Source organism: Euphorbia lathyris, chromosome 9 (genome assembly GCF_963576675.1).
Source record: "Euphorbia lathyris chromosome 9, ddEupLath1.1, whole genome shotgun sequence".
Lineage (NCBI taxonomy): Eukaryota > Viridiplantae > Streptophyta > Magnoliopsida > Malpighiales > Euphorbiaceae > Euphorbia > Euphorbia lathyris.
Genome location: NC_088918.1, coordinates 65,854,949 through 65,872,727, shown reverse-complemented (window position 1 = coordinate 65,872,727; position 17,779 = coordinate 65,854,949). Strand labels below are relative to the sequence as shown.

The 17,779-nt window shown below is 32.4% G+C and overlaps 2 protein-coding genes across 16 annotated transcripts; both read left to right on the top strand.

Moving 5' to 3' along the window:
• Position 1: 1 nt before the first annotated feature.
• On the top strand, positions 2 to 10,752 carry LOC136206970 (OVARIAN TUMOR DOMAIN-containing deubiquitinating enzyme 3). 14 transcript variants are annotated; one of them, XM_065998187.1, is made up of 10 exons: positions 2 to 111; positions 273 to 426; positions 529 to 616; positions 1,068 to 1,131; positions 1,798 to 1,903; positions 2,030 to 2,084; positions 3,730 to 3,783; positions 5,576 to 5,605; positions 7,775 to 7,812; positions 8,404 to 8,643. In XM_065998187.1, exons 1-10 carry the CDS (start codon positions 90 to 92, stop codon positions 8,573 to 8,575), a joined length of 783 nt encoding a protein of 260 aa, XP_065854259.1. In that variant the 5' UTR covers positions 2 to 89; the 3' UTR covers positions 8,576 to 8,643. The 14 variants fall into 14 exon arrangements, with proteins under 14 accessions (XP_065854259.1, XP_065854260.1, XP_065854258.1 ...); XM_065998189.1 differs by lacking the exon at positions 8,404 to 8,643 and adding an exon at positions 7,959 to 8,326 and having other exon boundaries at positions 3 to 111; XM_065998188.1 differs by lacking the exon at positions 5,576 to 5,605 and having other exon boundaries at positions 8,404 to 8,642.
• A 604-nt stretch (positions 10,753 to 11,356) lies between these two features.
• On the top strand, positions 11,357 to 17,723 carry LOC136206222 (ataxin-3 homolog). Of its 2 annotated transcripts, XM_065997191.1 has the most exons (3): positions 11,357 to 11,515; positions 11,636 to 11,880; positions 16,945 to 17,723. In XM_065997191.1, the coding sequence occupies exons 2-3, from the start codon at positions 11,638 to 11,640 to the stop codon at positions 17,512 to 17,514; spliced, it is 813 nt and encodes a 270-aa protein (XP_065853263.1). In that variant the 5' UTR covers positions 11,357 to 11,515; positions 11,636 to 11,637; the 3' UTR covers positions 17,515 to 17,723. The 2 variants fall into 2 exon arrangements, with proteins under 2 accessions (XP_065853263.1, XP_065853262.1); XM_065997190.1 differs by having other exon boundaries at positions 11,363 to 11,880.
• Positions 17,724 to 17,779: the final 56 nt, after the last annotated feature.

Here is a 17,779-nt window from a genome sequence, read left to right as displayed (position 1 = left end):
ACATAACGTTCGTTTATCTTGTGACTTTATCGTTGCTCCATATTTTTCGACTCGAGTGTCCGCTCCATTTGTTCACTTTGCTAGATATCATGGCGGAGAAGCCTGCAAACGGTGCGGTACACTTATTCTTATGTTCGTTTTTGCTTTGAAATTTCGGTTCATGACAGCAATTTACTTTGATTTCTACTCTCCATTCTTCTCATTACTTTCTCGGTTGCCAAACTTAGCGTAAGATTTATGCTTGGCAATTTGACATGAATACTGATATGCAGAGAATATTCTTGACCAACTCAAAAATGGAATTGCTCGATTCGAGCTTGTTTCTTCGCCGGTTCCTTCCATATCCGCTTCAGAATCTCGCATATGCCCCATGCCTTTCTTTGCAGCCAGCAGCCATAGCTTCTTTGCTAGAATTGGACCACCGCTGTGAGTTTATCCTCTTCATCTTAAATAGTTTTGTGAATTTGTATTTGCTAATTAACCTAATTAAATTCTCCCTTGTATGGTATACGATTTTGCACTCTTTAGGGGCGGTGGATCACCAGCAATGAAAAAAGTTGAGCACTATTCTGTGCAGAGAATCACTGGAGATGGCCGGTGTCTATTTCGTGCACTGGTATCATTTTGTCTCTCTTTTTTTTTTGACCTTTTTGCTGCTTCTGTCAATTTTGTTTGAACCCTACTTTCTATTAAAATTCTGCTATTAGAAACAGATTAGAATGTTATTTTGTCTGTCAACAAGAATGTTGAACTATACCTTAGACTTGGCATATGGCAATTCGTTGCTTTTTTTGCTATCCTAGCAAAGAAACCTAAGAACCTTCTGAGAAACAGAAATGCAGCTAAACTCACACAAGGAACAAAGTTGGGTTAAACAAATAGATACATTGTTTAAGATATCAGAGAGTAATAGTTTACTTCAATCATATTCATATCTGGCGCATTACCATTGTGTTGTGCATGAATACTGCCTCTTTGGGAGTTTTATAATGTTATCTTTCTATCTAGATTTTGTGAAGGGCTTATTCAGAGGTTTGTTGTTGTGAAATTGTTTTTCGTGAAATCAGGTCAAAGGAATGTCTTTTAACAAGGGTATCTCTCTTAATCCAAGTGAAGAAAGAATTGATGCAGGTAGACTTTTTTTTTTCAAGCACCATCTGGATTTCAAGATGTCATAATTTGCCTGATAGATTGTTGGAACATATATGTCACTTGACTCTGGAAAATCCTTTGCAATGAAATTAATTTTGTATACCAATCTGTTAATTTTCTGTATGCTTTTTGATTTGTTGATGGGTGATTTTCTTTTACTTGTAAAATGAGATGCACAGATTATTGCTTATAGTTACATGGGCCTGTATAAAGAAATGCCTACTAACCATCTTTAATCATTTTCACACCATTACATTTACTGGTTGACATGATCTGAGTGTACCTCTCATAGACACTATTAGACAGAAATAAATTCCTTTTTTTTTTCTTCTATTCAAGAACTCAAGAAAGATTGACCAGAAAAGGAAAATCTGTAAAAATCTTCATAATTTGCAAACTTACTAGCTAGTGGCTAGAACTTCTGCTTAATAAATCTGTGGTGCTGACCTAGTGGAAGTGATTGATGATATTAATTTTGTAAACAAAGGTCGAACTCATCCCAAAAGGTGCCTCAAGTGGCGAGGATTGCCTTGCATATATAAGGAGCCATATAACTTCCCAATTAAGCAATGTGGGATATTTAACAATTTTGTTTTATACTTATAGGAATAACTTGTATTGTATCCCTTGCTTAAAAATTGGCAGATGATCTACGAATGGCCGTGAAAGAGACTATATGTGATGGCAATAAGGAACGGAAACAATATGAAGAAGCACTAATTGCAATTACTGTTGACGAATCTTTGAAACGGTATGTCTTTGAGATTGAGACAACATATATGTCTATCCATTATTATAGGTCTTCGTCTTCCATTCTACGCTTTGCAGTTCTTTTACATGGGAATCTATTTCAATATGCATTAATGTCTTTTAACAGTTACTGTCAACGCATTGCCCGTCCAGATTTTTGGGGAGGTGAATCAGAGCTACTGGTAAGTACTCTTTTCGATGCACATTTTACTCCCCATCAAAGTCTGCGCTGCTGAATGGCATCTCAGATAGTTCAGTAAATTCCAAGATGGAAGATAGATAACCTCTTAACCATCCCATCAAATAGATTGAATTTCAACCTTAAGGGACATTTTTTCCCAGATGACAACTAAGAATATATGGATTTAGAAAATCAAATAAAAATTTATCCATTGCTTTTTAGGTGAATTAAAAATATTCGAATCGTATAATCGTCAACTATTGACATTGGTAAATGACGCAAAGCAATTGGCTTATAATTCAATTCATAACAATCAATCCTATATGAGCTTGCTCTTCTCATGAAACCTTCTGTTCATTTGTATTGTGTGAGATTTTCCATTTTGGAGCTATCCGTGTTGTAGTTGTAAATAATAATCAGCCCCACTATACACAATATAAGAATGAATGCAAACAAAGAGAGAAAAAGCAAGCCACTAATAGTTGTATGATTTTTATGACGGTGAAGGAGAAGGATTATAATTGCGAAACCTCTATATTTTCCATATAAGCACATGAAGCCTGAAAGTACCAAGATATCCATTATCATGGAAATAGGTTAGCAGAGCTGCATTCTATCTGGGTTATGAAGGAGCATGGACAAATTAGGTTAGCCGATTCAATCATCCACCCACATACCCTTCCCTTGCTTGGGGTTTCAATTTTTTTAAGTTTACATTAACTCTCTAAATATCTTTGTTGTTGTTGCTGTTGATAGTTCGTAGAAAATATCTTTAGCAACTCTCAAGGCTTTCTTCCTGAACATGTATATGAAGAAATAAGTTGCATACTATTTCAATCCAATTCTAGTTTTCGTAAGAATGGTATAATGCAGATTCAGGAATTCTTGTCCTAACTGTTTTGGTTGGCAAATGTTAAGTGGTACTTTTGATAATTTAGATTTATAGTTGCGAGTGTAATTGAGGTTTATTAGAATGAGAAAAGATCAGGACAAGTGAACTGTAAATCAAATATTTGTATCGAAGTACCGTAGGAAGTAGCAGATAGAAAGGAGAAAGATAGAGGCATTAAAGTCATAATGGGCAAACATGCCTTTGGAATGAGAGAGAAGAACAAATCTAAACTGGAGGAACTCCCCTGTTCCAAACATTCAGAATAAACTTGAATACTGTCCTGATCCTCAGTATTACACAAATATGATAGGCTACTTTTCCTTTGCTCAACATTAACTACAATCTCTAATCAGGATAACCAAAGTACTCTATTAAATGGTCAAGGTATTTCCAAGTGAATTAAAACCATTATTTTTCCTGAATGACCTTTTAATAGAAAAAAAATACAGGAAATATCTGTATTTTATATTTCCATGATTATTAATTGAACATAATTTTTCCTCGATCAATTTTTCCCTATATTGATTGTGCCGAGTAGGGGTAGCGAAATGATGATATTTGGATCTTCAATAGTGCCTTTATATTTCAATTTGAACAAATGCATTGATAGGATTGCCCATGCAGTGGTTGATAATATTTTCTCTGTTTTTCTTTCTAAAATCTTTGCATTTTTCTTTCCTTATTATCCCATAAATTTCTTTGCAATTTTTGCTTGAACACTGTGTGCTGATTAATGAGCATAATACTTAATTAGGTGCTTTCAAAGTTATGCAAGCAACCAATCATTGTCTACATACCGGAGCATGAGGTATTTGCTCTCCTAGTGATTCTGTTTGTTCATTTCCATTTTCAAGCGTGTTTAACATATGTGCCTGGTCTCTCTCCCATAATTTTCAATTGCTTTAATATCTTCTACAGTAAGGTTTCATGTAAAACTTCTGTTGTACGTTATGTTTCATTTGTTGTTCATCCAGTTTGGGATTATAGGCATAATACTTTTTGATAGAAACTCAATATAGAAGGATAGCAAGATCAGAAAAGGAATATCGATTTATAGATAAATAGAAGGAAAACAAAGATACAAGGATAAAATGAATAGAGCTAATGCGCTAGTCCACCAGGAGAAAACTCTCCCTCTCTACCAGAGAGCCCACTCGAACAACAGCACAAAAGGTTATGTCCAAAATAGCTCCCTTTCCTTTTCCCCATCTATTCTTTATATACTAATGAGTCATACCCTAAATATCAATACTACCTAATGCCTTATACCCTAAATGCCCCTATCTCATACATCTCACCCCTTTCAGAATGCTCCTGGCTATTCTCTATCATTACCTCCCCCATTAAATAGTCTTGCCCTCAAGACTGAATCAGGACCCTGTAGACTTCCACGGAATTAACCATTGCGAAAGGCGAGTCGAGGCGGTGAGGGCAAAATACCGCCTTGAGGCGAGGCGACAAAAAAAATAGAAAACACCAAAAAATAAAATCATTAATATTAATAACTCAAATCTACTAATTTAAGTCTAAAGTTGTAAAACACACACAAAAAAAAAAACTCCTAATCCTAATAACATATCAAATGAACACCATAATCAATCCAAATCCTCATCATCATCAAACTCCATCTCATAATTGATGTTTTCCTCTTCTTCATCCTTGTATTCTTCATCTTCATCTTTATATTCATCCTCATCTTCCTCCTCATCATCATTTTCTTCCTCATCTCTACTAACTAGAGGAGGATTAACTTTTCTTGCCCGAGATGTGGCTCCTCTCACATATGTTTGTGTAGGCCTAGTAGTAGACACAACACTTTTACCTTTTGCTCTAGTTCTATAGGCATCTTTGTCCACTCCAAGAGCATCCGTAACTAAATCCCACATTGTCTCATCATTGCCAAATACTAAATCTTCATCATCATTACCACCATCTCCTTCCATTGTACCCGTCAACCACTCATTACTATCATCGATATCTTTCAAAGATATAGGATCAATGCGATCTCGTTCATCAAATCGACGTTTCAACGCTCGATTATACTTGATATAAACCAAGTCATTCATGCGTGTTTGAGCTAGTCGATTTCTTTTTTTGGTATGAACCTACAAAACAATAATTAAAAAAAAACAACACTTTTATGATCCTTTGAACTATGTCAAAACCTAAAGTGATCAAATAAGTGACAAAGTTATATTTATAAAACTTACATTCTAAAAAATACTCAAATTCCGCTCACAACCGGATGCACTACAAGTGATACTAAGCACTTTCACTTCAAATAATTTGTCACTTGAAATGTTAGTAAAAGTTTTTTTTTAAAAATGAAATTTATATTATTATTAATATATATTATGTTTTGAAAAGCATTTTCGAAATAATATTTAATAAACATTTTATTTAGGAATTATTATTATATATATTTATGAATATGTTTTGAAACTAATATTTCTACTTTAAAATTGGAGATATACCTTGGGGGAGAAATAGAAAATATGAATAGGGTAGAGGATGTAAATGTTGGGTATACATTGACAGATTCATTCATACTGTGCGTAGAGATGAAGTCTAAATCTTTTGTTAGTCCTCGAATTGTGCAGTTGTTCGAGGAGATTGATAATGCACATGTGGTAATTAATTTCTCTCTACTCATTAAAAATAGGGATAAGTACAAAAAAAATGCATGTGGTATACCAGATTTGCGAACTCGGCCCTGTGGTTTTTTTTTTTGCAAACGGATGTCTGTGCTAAACGCCGTTAGCAAACAAAGGCGACTAACGATGTTAAAATTCAAAGAGAAAAGAGTTAATTTGGTCCTTATATTTATTTATTTTATAAATTAACCCCCCTAATTATCTAATTATCACAAATAAACCCCAAAATCAAAAATAAAAATAAAAAATACCTTCTTCTTCTTCTTCTTTTTCTTCATCTTCTTCCATTAATTTCTTCTTCTTCTTCTTCTTCTTCTTCTCTTCTCCTTCCTCTCTTTCTTCTATTTTTTTAAGTTCCAAAATCTGGAAATTCCAGATTTCTCAAAATTTCCAGAAATCTGGAAATTTCAGATTTCCGATTTGGGAAATCTCAGATTTCCGATTTCGGAAATATGGAAATTCCAGATTTCTGGAAATTTCCAGAAATCTGGAATTTCCAGGAAGGAAATCTGGAAATTCCAGATTCCTGGAAATTTCTAGGAATCTGGAAGTTTCCAGATTTTCGATTTCAGAAATCTGGAATTTTCAGATTTCCGATTTCAGAAATCTGGAATCGAAAAAAAATAAAAAAATAGAAGAAGAGAAGAGAGAGAGGAAGGCTCTGTTCTTTATCGCTGAAAAAAACTGAACTGAACTGAATTGAACTGAACTGAATTGAATTGAACTGAACTGAACTGAACTGAACTGAACTGAATACTGCTGAATACTGAACTGAATTTAACTGAATACTACTGAATACTGAACTTAACTGAATGCTACCGAACTTAACCGAACTTAACAATAATGATGATATTAGACTTTAAAATAATTTTCATGATAATATTGGACATTAATGAACTTATAATAATAATAATAATGGTTCTAATAAATTTAATAATATCAATAATAAATAAATATATTATTAAAGATAAAACTAAATTGAATATCAAATAAAAGCCCGGGATGATAAAATCTTGGCTCAATAAACGCCTATGAAATTAAATAAAAATAAGTCTAATTTAAATTAAAAATACAAATTACATACAAACACAAATTTATATATAATTTAAAGCCTATGAAATTAAATATAAATCTTCATATGAATACAAACTCTTAACTTCTTATTTTAATTAAGGGTTAAAGTGCAAAAATAACGCTTTGGGTCAGAAGTAATTTTACCTCTAACGTCTAAAATGGTGGAATTTTATCCCTAACATTGATAAATTGGATAAATTTGAGAAATAATTCATAATATGGATGTAATTCCTAATTTTTAAATATGGATGCATACTTTAATTTTATTTTTTTTATTAAACCATATATACTTTAATAAACTATCATTTCTTGACTTTTATCTAATTTATAGATAATGATAAACTATAAATAATAATAATAATAATAAATAATGATAAATTATAGATAAATAATAATAATAATAATAAATTATATATAAATAATTATAATATAATAAATAATGATAAATTACTGAATACTGAAACTGAATGCTGAAACTGAATGCTGAAACTGAATGCTGAACTGGACTGAACTGAATTGAATTGAACTGAACTGAACTGAACTGAACTGAATTGAACTGAACTGAACTGATTGTTACTGAAATTAAGTGATAAAGAACAGAGCCGAAGAAGAAGAAGAAGAAGAAATTAATGGAAGAAGAAGAAGAAGAAGAAATTAATGGAAGAAGAAGAAGAAATTAATAGAAGAAGAAGAAATTAATGGAAGAAGAAGAAGAAATTAATGGAAGAAGAAGAAGAAGAAGAAGAAGGTATTTTTTATTTTTATTTTTGATTTTGGGGTTTATTTGTGATAATTAGATAATTAGGGGGGTTAATTTGTAAAATAAATAAATATAAGGACCAAATTAACTATTTTCTCTTTGAATTTTAATACCGTTAGTCAATTTAGCCTCTGTTTGCTAACGGTTTGTAACACAGACCTCTGTTTGTAAAAAAAAAAAAAACACAGGGCCGAGTTCGCAAATCCGGTATACCACGTGCATTTTTTTGTACTTATCCCTTAAAAATATTTAGGACTAATTAATCAATTAATTCAAAGTGTAGGTGATTAACTATTGTAATTATATTTCAGGATAGATATAGTTCAATTACGTTTGGTCTTTCGACAAGGTATTTATTTATTTTCATTTTTATCATCACAAGTTCAAATTAATGAGAAATCATATATGTTCTTGTTTTAGAGAAATTAAATTAGATCATTGTGTCTGTTTACATGATATCACGTAAGTTGAGTATATTAATTCAATTATTTACAGATTTTATGAAGGATAAACAACAAACCTTGTGTAAGAGGTTACAATTTTAATTTTATTTCTTCAAGGTTAAAGATATGTTTATTGTATGTTGTAGCAAATTATATGGCTGGTTTGTGATACTAATTCTTTATTTAGGGTAGTCTTAATGGATTTTACGGGAGTTTAACTTCCAGAAAGATATGTCTGAAACTTAGAGTCTCGGACAATATAATTAAATATAAATTATCTGGGACTCAAAGTTTAAGACAAGTTTTTTTGTTACGAAAATTATTGTAAGTTGTCTGGGACTCATAGACAAGCTTTTACTCATTTTTTTTTAGTATTATTACACATCAACAAATATGATGATGTGTCAATATTTTGATTCATACGGTGTTTCTATTTATATATATATATATATATATATATATATATATATAATTGATTAATTGATTGATAAATGCAGCTTCCAGAATTGCTTTAAAAAAATTCAGCTTCCAGAACTTTTATTTCAAATCGTTCGTCCTATTTCTTGGCATTCAGTGATAATTCGATACACATGGTTAGAGTTAGACTCATGCTTCTGTTGTATGTTGAGAGATGATTCGATTGCTGAAAATTTGTCTTATGGAGACTGATCTCATCAAGTCTCATAATCTTATTCTTCCATTCATCCAGTTCATTTGAAGGTTTATTATATCCAATTTATTGAATTTTACTAATTTTATTTTTCAATTCAATAAAATTATTATTCTATTTTTTCAATTACGTTTTTCAATTAATGGTGAATTTAAAAATACTTTTTTAGAAATTGGATTATAAAAATTGTGCAAATGATGAATGATTAAATCTCATTAATAGAATTAATGTTTATTATTAATGTTGTAAAACATTTTAGTGGTTATATTGATTTTAATTGTCATTAACGTGAATTCAGATAAATTCTTCATTAAGTGGATTTATTTCATGAATTGAGGAAAAAAACATTCAAACCGTCTTTCTATAAGATTGATTTTTTACTCATTCGAAATAGATAGACAGTTCATCTAAAAATTTTCTCTCTTCCAAATTTTGTTCAGCTCCCAAAACTTCTATATTGATTCCTTCGTCCTATTTTTTTTTATATTTTGTGATGATAATTCACACACATGTGGTTAGAGATTGACTCACGCTTATGTTGTATTTTGAGAGACGATTGTCGATTGCGGTAAAATCTCTCTTAACGAGATTGATCTCATCATGCGTCAAAAATTTCTTCTTTTATTCATCCGGTTCATAAAAGGTCAATTATATCTACTTTATTGTATTTTTATTATTTCTGTTTTTCAATTTAATAATATTATTATGTTATTCTTCAATTATGTTATTTAATTTATAATGAATTTAAATATTTTTTTTTATAAATTAGATTATAAAAATTATCATATATATAAAAGGTTAACAAAAAATCCTTTTCTAATAGTGCATCAGCAAATGACAATGTATAAAAAATGAAAAATATATGTTCTCTTTTTGGTAATCTATCTACTAACAATATACAAAAGCTCCAGGGTTAAATCTCATTAATGAAAATAAATAGAATTAATGTTCATTATTAATTATGTAAAATGTTTGAATTAATTCAGTAAGATTAATTCTTCATGAAATAAATTAATTGAAGAAAAAAACATTCTAACAGTCTGCCTATAAGAGTGAATTTTTGCTCATTCGAAATAGATATCAATTAAGCTGGAATTTTTCATCCCTCCCAATTTTTGTTCAGTCCCCAAAACTTTTTTTACGATTTGTTCGTCCTCTTTTTTGGGTTTTGGGTGATAATTTGAAACACATGGTTAGAGCTCGTTTCATGGTTCTCTTATATCACGAGAGACAATTTCCAGTTGTGGTAAAATTCGCCTTAAGGAGACTGATCCCATTAGGCCTCAAAATATTTTTCTTCCGTTCATCGAGTTCATCCGAAGATTTATTATATATAGTTTTTTTTGAAACAAATTGAAGCCTTCATTAAGAGGAACAAGATAAAATATCTCGTTCAATAACTGATGTTAGCCAGATTGGCTTTACAATTGAAAAGAAAGAATTAGTTTTAGAACTGGATTGCCTAGCAACTAAGTGAGCAGCCCCGTTCGCTATTCTAGTTTTAATAATATTTTATCAGATGGTTAAAAATCTCAAATCATCTCAATAGAGATTTTATATTCGAATTTTTATACAGTAAAACCTCTATAAATACATATCATTGGGATCGGAAAAAAATATTCATTAAGTGGGATTATTTATTTATCGATAAATGAATAAATGAATAAATTATTCATTTATCGATAAATATTCATTAGATATGTAATTATCTTGTTTAGAAAATATATTATTTGATTGATTTGTAATTATCACATTTGCATAATTTCAAAAATCAATCAAATAATTATAAGATTCGTTCAGAAGATGCTAATATTTCTGAACCAGAAGTTGGTCAATTAGATGAAGATATCCAATGATTAAGTGATGTCATTTCTAATTTATGCTATAGAAATGTGATGGATGTCGAACATCTTTTGAACTATCCTAGCGTGAATGATGCAGTTATGGAATCGCTTACGGACAAAGAAATTATCCAGTCAATAATGAACAATGATGATGGAAATGATCCAGAGCTAGATGATAGTTGTGTTGTCGCAAATGTATCGTTAAAAGAGGCCTTTCAAGCAATAGTCACCTTAAACAACTATTTGCTACAACATGAGCAAAATATACCAGAAGTTATGTTTGCACTACAAAAAGTTAAGAATGGTGTTCATTTTGGTTTAGGTGGAAAGAAAAAACAATAAACTATAGATGCATTTTTTCAGAAGAAATGACTTCTAGTTCATTGATTAAAATGTTTTGGTATATATATATATATATATATTGTATGTAATTTAATAATTATTACTTTATATTTTCATTGGGCCCTTAAGGATTTAAATATTTTCTATTACTTAATGCATTTAGCGAAGTTATTACTTTAGTCCATTGGCTCAAGTCGGGACCGGAAAAATTTATTATATAATCAATGTTATTACTTTACCGAATATTCATTTATCAAGGTTTAACTGTATATGTAACCTATTTAATATTTTAATTATATAAACAAATCAATGATTTGAATTAAAATATAATTCAGATCGATTGATATATATTTCTAACTGAATTTTTTTGACACGGAAATTCAAAAATTTAAAATTATTACCATCTTTTAAATTTGAGAGTTACCTATAGTAATTCCTTCCTAAAAATTAGGGGTTCGATTGACTTTTACATAATAAATTTGTGACATTTGATAGACAGTGGGCCAAATTTTTTAAATATGATTGACTATTTGTGAATTTCATGTAAATAGTCCAATTTTATTTTCTATGCTGCACATTTCAAGCGACGTCGTTTGCGGTGTTCCAACTCCAAAAGCGCGTGACATGTGCCAAAAGAACTCCGTCGAAGGGAAGATGCGATTATCCGGTTTCAATTTTCCAAAGATCTTTTTCTTGGTCGTCTTCTTCCTTTTTTGTATACGATTAGCACATCGTAACGTATCTCCTGATTAGGTAATTAATTTATGAGAAACGAAATTTGAAAAAGGAAAGAAAAACGAGAATAAATAACGGCATTTCTAGGGTTTTCTTCTTGTCTTTACGGAAAATTGGGGTTAACATCAATTCTTACAGAAATGGAAGGAGTTAGCAATGGAGGGATGCTGTACCATGAGGTCCAAGAGGCAAAGCTTTGCGCTGTGCATTGCGTCAACACCGTCTTGCAGGGACCCTTCTTCTCGGAATTTGATTTGGCGGCCCTTGCCTCCGATCTCGATTGCAAGGAACGTCAGATGATGCAACAGGGCGGCGTTGCTTCTGGCGATTTTCTGTCAGCTGAGTCCCACAATGTTTCCTTGGACGGCGATTTTAGCATACAGGTTCGCTCAAGTCTTCTCCTTTTGTTCTATATTGGCTAGAAAAGAAGGGGAAATTGGAGGAAGAAAAGTTTAGGAGATTCAGATGTTTGCTTGAACTATTTCTTATTTCAACTGCCTAGTGAAAATATAAGCTAATTATGAAGAATTAACTTGAATATGGAATATCATAAACTCCTGTCCTTGTATGTTTGGGCGAGTAAATTAGTTTACTGTTTCTATACCGTTCTCAATAGGGCTGTCAACTAATATGGCAACACTATTTACAGAGACAACCCGCTTAGCACAACCAGTTTGACACCAAAATGGCAACATCATTTTTATTGCAGTTGTATCATATATTATCATGTGGAAATATATATCACATAACACTGATTATGACAGCAGAACCCATTTTGACACTTTAGTTTTCAAATTGTTCATATGTGTTGCTATTCAATGTTTAGGAATTATTTTTCTCTCTTAATAATTCGATTGCTATCTTATGTACCTTGTGTAGTTTTAAATGGGTAATTGGACTTGCCAGTTTTAAGATGTATGCTTTTGTTAAAAGAAAAAGACTACGGAAAGGAAACTGTTTATGGGGTCCTATTTTGTTATCTAAATGGCAACTTGTATGCATTTTGCTTAGAGTTTTGGTAGATGCTATTCTTGCAGAAATGAACCATGAAATACTTTTGGGAATAGTTGGCTATCTTTTCCTACACTCAGTTTGGAAGGATGTTATTACTATTATTATTATTTTGAAACATTGGCTAAATGTGTGTATAGCCTTGTGTATATGGAACAATTTAAGGCATGATTGTTCACAATAGTAACATGTTTAGTCGGATGAGGAATCATTTTGAGGGACGGAAGTTGGAAAAACATGGAGAAAGATTACTCAATTTTCATTCCTTCTCGGTGGCTGGGAATTTGAGAAGTGTGTAGAGAGACCGTTTCCTTGGAAAAGGTTGCATTATGTTAAATTGGTAGTCAGCAAGGCATTCATCATTATCTGTTCAAAAGGGCTGGGACTTGAAAGTTTGGTCACTAGGATACAACCTTTACTAAATGGAGAGCATTATTGGAAGGAAGTCGCATTGAAGGAATACAGATAATCAGATTATCCATTTTGTTAATGGCACTTAAGCTGTTTTTTTTACGGACGAGATTATTGGTAGGATACTTTGTAAAAATGAATGGTGTAAGCCATGGTTGGGAAGAAGGTAAATTTTTGGTTGGGAAGAGACTTGGGAATTCAAAGCTAATGCTTTTTGCAGATGTTTGGTTACTGATGCAAAGAGAATATATCTATGGGGAATGTTTTTCAGATTATAGTTCTTTTAAAGCTATGGGAAAGGGAATGTTGGCTTTGTGTTGTATTTATGACAGTAGCACATGAGTTGTGGTTAAGTAGGGATGTCATGAATTAATATTTCCTGAACTGAAGGGAATAGTTGAATTTTAAAAGATAGAGGTTCCTTTTGTCTCTCTGTTATGCACTCAGTAAAACTTTTCCGACCCTTATGCAACGAGTAGGTGCCCTGCACATGGTCGTTAACTAGATCACAGTACTGGATTAGTTAACTGTTGTATCGGTTTCGAAAAATAGGAAACATAAACCTATTGTATTAGAATCATCAGCTTATCTTCTTATCCGTTAATCTGCGTTTTAATTTTTAATCATTAATAACTTTCCAAAAATATAGTACTATTTCTTTAATACAAAAACTTAATGTCAAATTGTGTAAAATGGCATAGACCATGAAGAGAAAATATTAATAACAAAGTGTAAAGCGAAATAAGTATCTAGTAATCTTCAATGTAAAATGCAACAAATTATGAACCATAAATTACAAGTCTTCCTATCCAAATGTAATTAAAAAAAACACAGATAAAGCAATCAAGTTAGTATGAAGTGATATGTATATGATTATGCACGCATTTTTTTTTGAAAGCGCATGCATTATTAAAATTCTATATATGTTTATATTAATTATGCGCGTATCCACTAGCCTTTGGCCTAGTGGTACTGCCTTCCATTAGCTAAGGTGGGAGTCCTAGGGTTCGATCCATAGGATTTACGAAAAGATAATCGAAACTTAAACTTAGTTCATTGGTTTTGATGAGGTTTCTGTTAGATTTTTTGATGCAGCCCTAGCAACCAGAACTACATGCCAAAACAGGCATATTTTGTTGTTTCTGTAATGAGATTTTTTTTACAAATTATTAGCTATAAAGTGAAACAGTATCTAGAGATGTTCAATCTAAAATGCAACAGATAATAAATCATGTCTTGCAAGTCTTTATATCCAAATGTAATTCAAAAAAACGGAATAGCAATCAATGTAGTTGTTAAAGGCTCAAGGAACCCTAAGGCGCCAAGGGGTCCTGGAGCCTAGGCTCAAGGCGCAAGGCGAGGCGCGCACCTTAGAAACACTAGGCGCATAAAATAAAATAAAATAAAATAAAATATATACTCTTTTACTAGTTAAACATAAACCAAACAAACACAGTTATGACCACATATACAAAACAAAACCACATAAAAACATAATACTAAATCTTAAATGTCAAAAACACCAAATTAAGTTCATACTTCATAGAGACACTAACTTATACTTAACATTTTAACCTAAAATACGTAACTATAACTAATGCTACTAAACTAATAACCATTCATTGTCAATCAAAAAGAACACACACAACAAAAACTAATAATTATCATCGTCAAGATAATCACTGTTTCTTCTTCATTCTGCATCTGTCAAAGTTTGGTTTTGCCTGGAGTGGAGGAGACTTCTTTCTTTACATGACTTCTTCTCCTAATCTTTCTCTATTTTTTTATATTTAATTATGACTGAGACTCTTGATATTCTTGTTTAAATTAAGGGTTAAAATTAATCTTATTTAAGTTAGATTAGTGGTTGAGATTAATCAAACAGTTATTATAGAGAAAACTGTAAAAATAAAAAGCCCTAAGTAAAAACCGCCAGACGCACCAGGCTCCAGGCTCCCAGGCGCGAGCGAGGTGCACAAGGCGAGAGCCTTTTGTACAGAGCCTCGTTTTCTGGTTTCAAGGCTCAAGACCCTGAGCCTTGACTGAGGCGCGCCTTTAACGACTATGGCAATCAATTTAGTATGTAGTGTGTGAATTTAGCAAAAAAGCTAAAAGGTGATACATATGCAAGCATTATGAAACTTCTATATATGTTTGTATTAATTACATGTGTATCCACAAGTGTTTGGTCTAGTGGTACCGCGTTGCACTAGTGAAGGTGAGTCTTAGGTTCGATCCGTAGGAATTACAAAAAACAATCGAAACTTAAACTTAGTTCGTTGGTTTTGATTAACATTTTTTCCTTAGGTTTCTGTTAGATTTTTCGGTGCAGGCCTAGCAACCAGAACTAGATGCGAAAATAGGCATATTTTGTTGTTTCTATAATGAGATTTTTTTTACAAAGTAGTAGCTATAAATTGAAATATGTATCTAGCGATCTTCAATCTAAAATGCAACAATTAATAAATCATATGTTGCAAGTCTTTCTGTCCAAACATAATTAAAAAAACAGAATAGCAATCAATTTAGTATGAAGTGTGTGAATTTAACAAAAAAGCTAAATAAGGTTATGCATATGCAAGCATTATTAAAATTCTATATATGTTTGTATTAATTATGTGCGTATCCACTAGCCTTTGATCTACTGGTACCGCCTTCAATTAGTTAAGGTGGGAGTCCTAGGTTCGGTCCATAGGAATTACAAAAAGATAATCAAAACTTAAACTTGGTTCATTGGTTTTGATTAACAATTTTTTGGTTAGGTTTCTGTTAGATATTTCGGTGCAGGCCTAGCAACCAGAACTGCACACCAAAGCAGGCATATTTGTTGTTTCTATAATGAGATTTTTTTTACAAAGTATTAGCTATAAAGTGAAACATGTATCTAGCGGTCTTCAATCTAAATGCAACAATTAATAAATCATGTCTTACAAGTCTTCCTGTCCAAATGTAATTCAAAAAAGGGAATAGCAACCAATTTAGTATGAAGCCTGTGAATTTAACAAAAAAGCTAAACAAGGTGATACATATGCTAGCATTATTAAAATTCTATATATGTTTATATTAATTATGAGTGTATCCACCACAAGTCTTTGGTCTAGTGGTACCACCTTTCACTAGTGAAGGTGGGAGTCCTAGGTTAGATCCGTATGGGGGGGCCGATGCACTACGCGTCCCCGCTTAAGCGAGGGTCCGGGGAGGGGTCCCACCACAAGGATGTACTGGGGGCAAGCCTTCAACTACTACAACAACAACAACAAAGCCTTAGTCCCGAAATGATTCGGGTCGGCTAACCCAAGCTACACGCCAAAGCAGGCATATTTTGTTGTTTCTATAATGAGATTTTTTTTTGTAATAAAGTATTAGCTATAAAGTGAAATGTGTATGTAGCGATCTTCAATCTAAAATGCGACAAATAATAAATCATATCTTACAGGTCTTTCTGTCCAAATGTCATTCAAAAAACAGAATAGCAATCAATTCAATATGAAGTGTGCGAATTTAACAAAAAAGCTAAATAAGGTGATACATATGCAAGCATTATTAAAATTCTATATATGTTTATATTAATTATGTGCGTATCGACTAGCCTTTGGTCTAGTGGTACCGCGTTCTATAGTGAAGATTGGAGTCTTAGGTTCGATCTGTAGGACTTACAAAAAATAATCGAAACTTAAACTTAGTTCATTGGTTTTGATTAACGATTTTTTTGCTAAGGTTTCTGTTGGATTTTTCGGTGCAGGCCTGGCAACCAGAACTTTCGCTAAAGTAGGAATATTTTGTTGTTTCTCTAATGAGGTGTTTTTACCTAGCAAGATAGGGCTGATCCGGCTTTCCTTACCTAATAATTAGTTTTTGTATTTTGACTGAAATATTTACATCTCTTGAGTTTTGAGAACCCATTATAATCAAATTGCAGGAAATTAAATTATCGCATTTAGCTTATGATGTTTGAAGGTCTGTTTTGTACTGGTTGGTTTAGCATATTTTATCTCAATTTAACTTGGTGAAATGTATGGCTTCAGGTCCTACAAAAGGCTTTGGAGGTATGGGATTTGCTAGTCATTCCCCTTAACAGCCCAGTTGCGGAGCCAGCGCAGATTGATCCGGATCAGGAAAATGCATTTATTTGTCATTTACATGATCATTGGTTTTGTATAAGGAAAGTGAATGGGGAATGGTACAATTTCGACAGTCTCTATGCGGCTCCACAGCACTTGTCTAAGTTCTACCTTGCCGCATATCTGGATTCTCTGAAGAGCTCTGGGTGGAGCATTTTCCTGGTGAGAGGGAACTTCCCGAAAGAGTTTCTCGTCTCAGCAGCTGAAGCTTCCAATACTTATGGGCAGTGGCTAACTCCTGAAGATGCGGAGAGGATTACCAAGTGCGGAAACTCAGCATGGGGTATAGAGGGAACGAATTCAGAATCTGCTCGACAGCGTTCTGATCCGGCTGAAGATGCGCTTATAGAGTTCGAAGATGAGGACTTGAAAGCTGCAATAGCTGCTAGCTTGATGGATTCTTGTCAAGAGGTTAATGTTGAATCTAGTAGTGCTCAAAATGATAACAAAGAAAAGGAAGAAAAAGATGCATGATTAGAGACGTGCTTTTCCATATAGTATCGATGGAGTGACACAGATTCTCGTGATTCTTGGGCAGCTGAGTAAAATGTGCAGGTTATACATTCATTGTACTTTTTGATCACACATTTATGTCAAATCAACTACATAAAATTTTCCTGCAAGCTAGGAACTATATACAGATATCTTTACTTTTGTTGGTCATTTTTGGAACAATTCCTTGATATAGTTGTTATTACTTGAAAGCGCTTATTACAGAAACAGTTGGTGTAAACCACAG